The 10,787-nt window shown below is 40.6% G+C and overlaps 1 protein-coding gene across 1 annotated transcript in view; it reads right to left on the reverse strand.

The window, feature by feature from the left end:
• Positions 1–10,163, reverse strand: part of dus2 (dihydrouridine synthase 2) — a 56,551-nt gene extending 46,388 nt beyond the window's left edge. Inside the window, exons 1-3 of the mRNA XM_012858285.3 lie at positions 10,053–10,163; positions 9,573–9,707; positions 7,988–8,033 (exon numbers count right to left, since the gene is read on the reverse strand). Of these exons, the coding sequence (XP_012713739.2) occupies positions 7,988–8,033; positions 9,573–9,692 (166 nt within the window). The 5' untranslated portion in view covers positions 9,693–9,707; positions 10,053–10,163. The remainder of the gene's footprint in view (positions 1–7,987; positions 8,034–9,572; positions 9,708–10,052) is intronic.
• Positions 10,164–10,787: the final 624 nt, after the last annotated feature.

A 10,787-nucleotide genomic window follows, 5' to 3' on the forward strand; every position in this document is an offset into this window, starting at 1 on the left:
GTGGACACAGCAGGATGATGAAACACCATGACAAGCAATACGGAGGCGACCAAAGCAGAGCACAGTCCACAGTCCAGCAGGCGACCAAAGCAGAGCACAGTCCAGAAATAGTGAGTAGTTGGATTGTGTCTGAGATTTTGCATGGAGAGAGAAGCGGCAGCCAAAGCACCGCAGCGTCCTCTTGCTGTCAGAAGATTTAAGATTTTTGTCTAACTTGACAAACACAAAAAATAGTCGAGTCGACTGACATAATAGGTATAAATAACATCAAATGTTTTCATAGCATGTGTGTAAGGACATGGCCAGGTGCAGCAATGAAGAGGAAACAGACAGATGTATGGAGGGAGGACAAGATGAGACAACATGAGGAAAGACACATAACGTGAAAGATTTAAATTTTTGGGAGGATGACAATTATTTTATTTTAGACAAAATAATTGGCATCCTCCCAAACATGATTACCTCGTACTCAGTAAGTGAGGCAGCGTTGGAGGAATCTTTAGAACCTGCCCGGTGCCTGAACTGTTTAGAAGCAGTAGAGCTTTCTGAGCTATCTAAAATATTAGCTTCATCTAAACCTTCTACCTGTATGTTAGACCCAATCCCAACCAAATTGTTTAAGAAGGTATTCCCTTTGATCAGTGGTTCTATTTTAGACATGATTAATCTATCCTTAGTAAATGGATATGTACCCCAGGCTTTTAAAGTAGCTGTTATTAAACCTTTACTTAAGAAACCTCTTGATCAAGATGAGTTAGTAAATTACAGACCTATATCTAATCTTCTTTTCTTATCTAAGATTCTTGAGTTGCTAATCAATTATGTGAACATTTACAAAGTAACGACCTACTTGAGGAGTTTCAGTCAGGCTTCAGAGCTAATTATAGCACTGAAACAGCTCTGGTGAAGGTCACCAATTATATTCTCATGGCCTCAGATGAAGGACTTGTGTCTATACTTGTCCTGCTAGATCTCAGTGCTGCATTTGACACAGTTGATCACAATATTCTCCTACAAAGACTTGAGCATACTGTAGGGATTAAGGGGAAAGGATTAGGCTGGTTTAAATCTTATCTGTCGGACAGATTCCAGTTTGTTCATGGTAATAATAAATCTTCTTCAAACTCTAGGGTCACTTGTGGAGTACCACAGGGTTCAGTCCTTGGACCAATTCTCTTTACGATATATATGCTTCCGATTGGCAAAATTATCAGACAGCATGGGATTAATTTCCACTGTTATGCTGATTTATCCATAAATCCTAATGAATCCAATGAATTACTTCGACCGACTGCAGTCATGTCTTGATGACATCAAAAGCTGGATGACTTTAAATTTTCTGCCCTTAAATTCTGTCAAGAAAGAAGTTATAATCTTTGGACCAGAGTCCTCAAAAATAAACTTCTTAATCAATCACTTAATCTGGATGGCATTAACTTGGCCTCTGGTAATGAAGTAAAAAATCTTGGTGTTTTTTTTCGACCAAGACATGTCATTTAAATCCCATATTAAACAGGTTTCCAGAGTTTCCTTTTTTCACCTCAGGAATATCACCAAAATTAGAAATATTCTGTCCAGGGGTGACACTGAAAAACTAGTCCATGCATTTGTTACTTCAAGGCTGGACTATTGTAATTCTTTACTATCAGGAAGTCCACAAAATGCAGTTCAAAGTCTTCAGCAGATCCAAAATGCTGCAGCAAGAGTTCTGATGAAAATCAACAAGAGGGATCATATTTCTCCAATTTTAGCTTCCCTTCACTGGCTTCCTGTTAAATCAAGAATAGAATTTAAAATTCTTCTTCTAACGTATAAAGCCCTTAATAATCAAGCTCCATCATATATCAGAGCTCTGATTACCCCATATATTCCTAACAGAGCACTTCGCTCTCAGACTGCAGGTCTGCTGGTGGTTCCTAGAGTCTATAAAAGTAGAATGGGAGGCAGATCCTTTAGCTATCAGGCTCCTCTCCTGTGGAACCAACAGTTTGGGTCTGTGAGGCAGACACCCTGTCTACTTTTAAGACTAATCTTAAAACTTTCCTTTTTGACAAAGCTTATAGTTAGAGTGGCTCATGTTACCCTGAGCTACCTCTATAGTTATGCTGCTATAGGCTTAGGCAACTGGAGGACATCAGGGCCTATTTTTCTCACTCTACTGATTTCTACTGTTCTCCAGTCTACTGTTCTCCCGCTTTTGCATTGTATTACATTGAAATGACTATTGTCATTTCAGCTTTTAATTTTTTGTTCTCTCTCTTTTTTCTTCTTAGTAGGTACACCTTGTCTGACATTCTGTTAACTGTGATATCACCAGAGAAGACAGATCATCCGCTATTACCATCTAATGTAGAACAAATTACTGGATCAATGTGTGCTTCTTTGCTTTTTTGTCTGTCTTGTTGTGTCTCTGTCAGCCCGAGGAAAAACCTCCAGCAGAACCGGGGGTGGGGGTGGAACTAATGGGTGGTTTTTCTTTCCACTGTCGCTTCATGCTTGCTCAGTATGAGGGATTGCTGCAAAGCCATGGACAATGCAGACGACTCTCCCTGTAACTCTACGCTTCTCCAGGAGTGAATGCAGCTTGTCGGGACTTTGAAGCAATCAACTGGTTACCTTATATAGGAAATGTTTGACCAATCTGTATAATATGATTGATTTCACTTTGTAAAGTGCCTCGAGATGACATGTTTCATGAATTGGCGCTATATAAATAAAATTGAATTGAAAAGAACAAGAAGAGGGTAGACAACAGGAACAGACTGAGGAAGATGAGGTTGAAATGGTAGAAGGGGGAGCCATCACCTTTTAAATCCAAATCAACCTGATGCAAAATCTATTGTAAAACAGACCTGTCCTACATATACTCTTAGCTTTCAAAACCAAATGCTATCAAAAGTTCCCATGGCTTCATGTGAGAAGTGCGGTTGAGGGCATGTTGTGCTAGCCTCGTGAGACCATCCTGATCTCGCGAGCTTTCAAGGTTTCACTCGCAGATCAGTCTGGCTACTTTCCGTTAAAGAAAATTTGGAGCCGTTCACCAAACAAATGTCCAATCAGCGTTGGCTTTGAGGCGGGTTAAGGTGTGATGCAACGGGAAGCGCGACAGTTCAGTCTAAAGAACATGGCGGCTTCAGCCGATAAAACTAGCGTTAGCGTGCCTATCGAGTAAGTTTTATCGGAATTACAGAGTATTTCTTTGCTGAGCTAACGAGCCTTTATCTGCAGCAGCAAGAGTAGCTTGGCTTGTGGTTGTGTTTTCGTCGTCGCTCTGTTACGAGCGACGACGAATCTGATTGGTTTATTTGGCCCGTCTATCACCAACATTGGCCAATCAGCTAACCAGTATTTTCGCCCCTTCCCAAAATTACTTCAACGGAAGGTTTCCAGATGGATATGCGGAGCAAATCTATCTGGCGGAGTCAGGTAAATGTTGTGCTTGTATTGCACAAAAGGCATTTCACTCTGCAACATCACCTGGTGCCAAAAATGCTGACCCAGCATTTATTTCATCTGGCTTTATAAACTGTAAAAGCCCTTTGAGCGGTTTTCTGTGCATTAGAGGTAAGAAGCTCACAAAAAAGCTGTAATTGCACATCATTATGAGGACTGGACAGTACAGGTTCAGCTAACTAGGGTGGGTGGAAAACAGCAGGGGGAAGCAAGGGCCTGCCTTCTAAAAACCATTGGTGGAGTACAGATGTTGGTTAAGCAGGGCTTAGCTCCTAGGAGGCATGAAAATGGTGAGGGGAAACCTTGACCAAGTGCTTAAATGCAAAGCAGATGATTATCCCTAATCAGGTGGTAGAAGATATTTTTTTACCTCTGCCACCATTCAGAATGAATTACTCTCTCTGTTTAGCAGCACGATTATTCTGGATATTATTGATAATATCCGTTCCCTTCCACACCAGCGGTACTCCATCATAATGGATGGGACACAAGACGTGTCAGGAAAAGATGAAGAGGCAGCGTGCATAAGGTACGTTGACAAAGATTCGGTCCCTCATAAGGAGTTTGTTGATTTGTATGAAGTTTTGTTGACAACATCACAGAACTTGGCAAAAGGACACTTGGATCTTTTGCTAAACCTAAATTCCCCACATACTGGTTTACATGGGCAAGCACATGATGGGGCAGCTAATATGGCAAGCAAATACAATGGGGCACAGGCCATAATAAGAAAACCAAACCAATGGCTCCCTTCGTTCACTGTACCACCCATTGTGTTAATTTAGTCATACAGAAGGCCTGTACTGTCTCCAAATCTGTCCAGAATTCTCTGCATTGGGTCCAGGAACTGGGAGTGTTTTTGGGCAGACAGAAAAGCTTAAGGATATATTTAGGGATATTGCAAGGTCTGAAGGTCCATGAAGTCAATAAGACTTCTGTGTCCAACAAGATGGACAGTGCGCTCTAGTGCCATCAGCGCTGTGCTAAACCAGTATAAACGAATATTGCAAGCTTTAGCTGAGATGGCCGATGTGACTCAGAATCAGCCAGTAAGGTCTGTATAACACATTTCTACAGGTAAATGTTGTTCTTGGTCTTCTGTGTTCTTTGGAAGTAACAGGGGAATTGGAGGTTCTCAATATGTCTCTCCAGAGCAGAACACAGACCCTGGACACAGACACTCAGCTGTAGCCAGTGTCAAAGAGAGACTTATAAAAAAAAAAAGAGACAGAGTTTTCAAGCTACTTACTTGAAAGCAACAAACGTGTGAGACACAGCTCCTCACTCCTGTTGCCCCTCTCCGGGCCCATGAACCACCTCAGCGCTTCACAGGCAATGCTCCTGCCTACATACATCAGTCCCCCACAGACTTCTACAGGCCTGCATTTTACAAAGTACTTGATGTTGTTTATATGCAGTTTAGACAGATTTGAACAGGAAGGAATGCAGATGTTGAGACTCCTGGAACAAGTCTTCCTAACAGGACAGATACAAACAATATCCTGAAACAAACTCAGATATTCTGCAAGTTCAGTTTGTAATGTTCAGAATCAAGTACAGTTGTCAGTCCAGTACTGAGATTGTTACAGTTCTGCAAGGGATGACCCCAGAGGTCCGTGGTCTCTTGACCAAGTTGAAATAGTTGCCCACCTCTTTCTTGTTGTTCCAGTGTCACCAACAGTGTGAAAGAAGTTTTAGTAGCCTAAGAAGACTAAAAACATGGCTTTGTAGCATATTGACCTAAGCTCGCCTAAATAGTGTTGCTGTGTGCCATGTGCACAAGGACAAGCTGTACAAGTTGAACAGAAACCAGATTGCACAGCAGTTTGTCTCTTTTAAGGACAGTAGAAAGAGCACTTTTGGTTCTTTTAAATGAATTTAAAGATTATTGTGTTTACTGTGCTGAAATGTTGTGATTAATTATTTATTATCTTATTTTTAAAACAATTGTGTTACATTTTGGTGAAGTTAAATGAATTGTAATTGTTCAGTGTAGCTGGCATAAACAAACCGTGGTGTTAGTAATGGCACTGGACGTAAACTAAATATCTAATTAATGTTCATGTTTAAACGCTAATCAATGAATGTGGAATTATGATAAATGTATGAAATGCAGTTTGTTATATTTAACCCGGTCTGCTTCAACCTCTGACAGACCACATCCCCCACACTTTTGAAAAGCTTGAGAAACCCCTGACCACAGGGGAGGGGTTGAACAGGTTGGTCATACAGTAAGGTCCAGAAATATTTGGGACAGTGAAACAATCTTTATGATTTGGGATCTGCATGTCACCACATTTGATTTGAAATTAAACATCTACAATGCAACTGAAGGGCAGACTTTAAGGTTTAATTCAAGAATATATGATTAAACATGTAAGAATTGTAGCTATTTTTATACAAATGCTCCTCATGTCAGGGGTTCAAAAGTAATTGGACAAATAAACATAACCCTAAGTAAAATGTTACTTTTCAATATTTTGTTTATATCCTTTGCAGGCAATGACTTACCTGACTCCGCCAGATAGATTTGCTCCGCATATCCATCTGGAAACCTTCCGTTGAAGTAATTTTGGGAAGGGGCGAAAATACTGGTTAGCTGATTGGCCTATGTTGGTGATAGACGGGCCAAATGAACCAATCAGATTCGTCGTCGCTCGTAACAGAGCGACGACGAAAACACAACCACAAGCCAAGCTACTCTTGCTGCTGCAGGTAAAGGCTCGTTAGCTCAGCAAAGAAATACTCTGTAATTCCGATAAAACTTGCTCAATAGCCACGCTAACGCTAGTTTCATCGGCTGAAGCCGCCATGCTGTTAAGACTGAACTGACGCGCTTCCCGTTGCGTCACACCTCAACCCGCCTCAAAGCCAACGCTGATTGGACGTTCGTTTGGTGAACGGCTCCAAATTTTCTTCAACGGAGAGTATCCAGACTGATCTGCGAGTGAAACCTTGAAAGCTCGCGAGATCAGGATGGTCTCACGAGGCTAGGCAATGACTGCCTGAAGCCTGGAACCCATGAACATCAAACGCTGGGTTTCCTTCTTTGCAATGCTTTGCCAGGCATTTATTGCAGCTGTCTTCAGTTGGTGCTTGTTAAGTGCTTAAGTTTTGTCTTGAGCAAATTAAATGCATGCTCGATTGGGTTGAGATCTGATAAATGACTTGGCCATTGCAGAATATTACACTTCTTTGCTTTAAAAAACTCTTGGGTTGCTTTTGCAGTACACAAGTTACCCATGTGCCATTGGAAGCCATGCATGCCCCCATGCCATCATACTGCCTCTACCATGTTTTACAGAAGATGTGGTGTGGTTGGGATCAAGAAATGTTCCAATTCTTCTCCACACTTTCTTCATCCCATCATTCTGGCACAGGTTGATATTAGTCTCATCTGTCCAAAGAATGCTGTTCCAGAACTGGGCTGGTTTCTTCAGATGTTTTTTGCCAAAGTCAGTTCCGGCTTTCTATTATTGAGACTGATTAATGGTTTGCACCTTGTGGTGAATCCTTTGTATTTACTCTCATGAAGTCTTCTTTTTATGGTAGGCTTAGATGCTGATACACCTACTTCGTGGAGAGTGTTCTTCACTTGAGTGGATGTTGTAAAGGTTTATCTTCACCATGGAAAGGATTCTGCGACCATCCCCCACTGTATTGTCTCTGTGGATGTCCAGGCCTCTTTGAGTTTCCAAGTTCACCAATGCACTAATTTTTTCTCAGACTGTACCAAACTGTTGATTTGGCAACTCCTAACATTTCTGCTATCTCTCTGGTAGTCTGTTTCACCTCCATTGAGAGCTCCTTTGACTCCTTTGTGTCACAACAACAGTTTCCAAATGAAATCACCACACCTGGAATCAACTCCAGGCCTTTTAACTGCTTAATTGATGTCAGGTTAATGGGAAAAGAGCCCATGCAGCCTGGTTATTTATTTTGTAGTCTTCTGAATCAATTTTCCAATTACTTTTGGTCCCTTGAAAGAGAGGCACCTACGTATTAAAGAGCTGTAATTTATTATATAATTGTATCCTCAATATGTTATCATAAACAGCTAAAATAACAAAACGTGTGTCATTCTCCAAATATTTCTGGGCCTAACTGTACGGCTTGGTTCATATGACAAAATGCTGTGGGGAAGCAAACCACACCAGCAGATCATTTGCAATTTGGTCCCCCATCGAACTGAGCCTACGGAATAGCAGGTGTGATAACGACCTTACAATCCAATCAGATCATTACATTGATAGGCCACAGTACCATTTAACAGCTAAACATTCAAGCTTCGGAAAGAAGACCACTATACAACTTAAATATAGTTCAATGTAATTGATCTGATTTTTTACAAGTCAGATAAAGGAAACATTTAGAGATAATTTCTAATATCATTTTGAAAATCTAATGTTAAGTATTGCAAATCAATTGCTCAAAACTGTAATTTGTCTTTTTTTCACCCAAAATTAATTTTATGGGGAACCATAACAGGTCAGTGTTAGGATTGCTTCAGTTGGAGCCGTAGAAAGAGTCTTACCATTCACAATCCTCTGACACTGGGCCATTTTGATGTCTATCAGCTCCTGAGAGACCAGAAAACACATGAATTACAATAGCATGCACTAGTGTTGCGTCCAGCCACGTTCCCCCGTCACATACAGTTCCCTGTGTCTCCGTGTCCCCCAACAAATACTGCACGTGCTTGTTGCTGGCTCATAACCGCTACATTTTGCTCTCAGTACAGGGGAACTACGGCAACTGTGAAAGCTCAAACAAGTCAATCTACTTTTTTTGAGCTAGTGTGCACTTGGATAAAAGAATATCAGTTTACAGAACAGATAGATAGAAGAAACAAGAATGTTTTATTTGTCACCACAGCAAAACTTTTCTTTGGCCACTCAGGTTCACGTAACAGTTCACATTACACATGAAGGCAAAAAAAAAAACTGAAACAAACATGCAATGAACAAGGGTTATTTTTTTTTTTTAGTAATTAGGAAAATTACAGATAAAGACAATGAGGTAGTATGGTGCTTATTGAACAATGATGATTGTAGAGGCATGGATGTGTTTAGCACTGGTCACAAGAGGGAGCCAGTGTGTTTGGATATATGTTTGTGTGTGTGTGTATGTGGGTGTGGCTGGGTGTGGATGATGGCCTGATAATTAGCACCTGTGTCTGCCCATGGAGCTTTGCTTTTCTTTTTGTCTTTGTTTGTGACAGAGAGGGTTGAGATAGGGGCCGATATTTTCTGTTGACCGCAAAGTAACCAATCAATAACCAAAGTATTTTCCAGTCAATATACAAACTTGTCAAAGTGTATTGTGCAAGAAGAAGAAAATAAACACCCTTCAACCGGTATTGGAGCCAAGTTTCCTCCTTCAGTCAGCGAGTCAGACAGACACCTACGTCCTTCCCTCAGTGACTAACCTAGCTTGCGATAGTCACATTACAATGATTGAGGGCTCGTTTACAGAAATCTGCATTTAGATATTCAGAGATGATAGTGTGCAGTAGACAGCAACATTAAGGTGATTGTAACGTATCATGGGCTTGTAACAGTGGGGGTGAGTTAAAAGCTGCAATCTCCTATCAGGGACGATTGCCCTCACAGCTCTTAGGAAGAAGCTGTTTCTAAGTTTATTTGTTTTGGCTTTGAGGCTTCTGAAGCATTTACCAGATGGGAGAGGGGCAACCAGTGCATTACCTGGGTGGTTGGGATCAGTGGAGATGCGTCATAATAATGATCATAAGCCAACTTCACAGAGTTGATTGTGTATTTAAAACATTATGTCTATTCACAAATGGGAAAGTCATCTCTTTAAAAAGCTTTATGCCTATAAAATTGATGTATTTTATTTGAATGTTGTTATACACCCCTGACATTTTTGAGTTATGGTATACTCAAGCTGTATTATGATGATATCCCTATTTTTCTATATTTTATTTTTATTGTTTTGGTGGGGCTTTATGTTTTATGTTTCAGCTTGAAGTGTGCTATGTTATGTCATACTTAATCTCAATAAGGGTTTGAAAACAGAAAAAAACAAATACCGTATTTGATGGGGGAAGGCGGCTTGAAGCAACACCTGTTTATTTCTCTGTACTGCAAGCACCCTACCTCACAGTAAACCACATCAGCTCCGTAGTCCAGAGCCAACAGCCTCATCGGTAGGGTCCCCACACGGACCATGGGGGCAAGAGCTGTCATGTTGCTGAAATTGAGCCTGTCTGCTGCCATGAGAACTGTTCAGACCTGCAACCCCAACATCAGTAGCTCACATTAAAAAAAAAATCACCATTTTGATCAATAATCAAGCTATCAAAACCAGGCCAAGCTATTAAAACCAGGCCGAAATGGCCAGAGGAACATGTCGAATTTGAAAAAAAGAACTGGACCAACACTTTGTTGGGTCTCTGGACGATATGTGCATTGACAATTTTTTTTGAAAGACATTTGGCCGAACGAACAGATCAGAACAACGCTTGGCAAACTTCATACATTCCTCCTCGGTTATAAACCAACAAGACATATTTTAGCACGGACTGTACCAGAAAGGTTGAACAATATCCCCTAAAACACAGCGAGAAATGAACTTACCGGCATCTAAGATTGCAACTGGCCCGTGTGCTCACATGGGAAGCTTCTTCTTCTTGTGTTGTTTTTTGTCGGTTGGCAAACAACTTAATGGTGTATTACCGCCACTTACTGGTAAGGAGTGATGATGCTCTATTCTAAAGAGTGAGCTGTTCAATCCAGTGTGACCAAATCTGAGTCTTGATATTATTGTGTCTTCTTTTCTGCTTTCCCCCCCACCTCTCATACCCGCAACTTCCATCTGTATCTTAGAAAACCATTGGCCATTTGGTTCTTCTTCCCATTGTTTCTGCCTTGAACTCCTTTCAATTTCTATTTGAAGATCATTTTAAAATTACTAAAATGTATTTCTATATAATTTTCTATTTCTATATAATTTTTGCTATGCTTTGTAGCTTCCTTTGATGTTTTGTCTGCCATCTCATTTCCATGTATACCAATATGTGCTAGAATCCATAAAAAGACCACTACCAGCCCCATAATTTGTACTCTATATAATGTTTACTGTGGGGGGGGGGGGGGGGGGGGGGGGGGGGGCTTTCCATTAATATCAAAGAATACAGCTTTATATACAAGCAGACATCTCTCTTAAATATCCATCTTTCTGTCTCTATTTTAATCTTTCTGTCTCTATTGTATAAATGTATACATGGTTATATTTGTATACATTGTTATATTTTACCTGCCATTATTCCTTCCTACTTCTTGATTGAATGAAAAACTCTTTAACCTATAGCA

This window comes from Fundulus heteroclitus, unplaced genomic scaffold, assembly GCF_011125445.2.
Source record: "Fundulus heteroclitus isolate FHET01 unplaced genomic scaffold, MU-UCD_Fhet_4.1 scaffold_39, whole genome shotgun sequence".
Taxonomy (NCBI): domain Eukaryota; kingdom Metazoa; phylum Chordata; class Actinopteri; order Cyprinodontiformes; family Fundulidae; genus Fundulus; species Fundulus heteroclitus.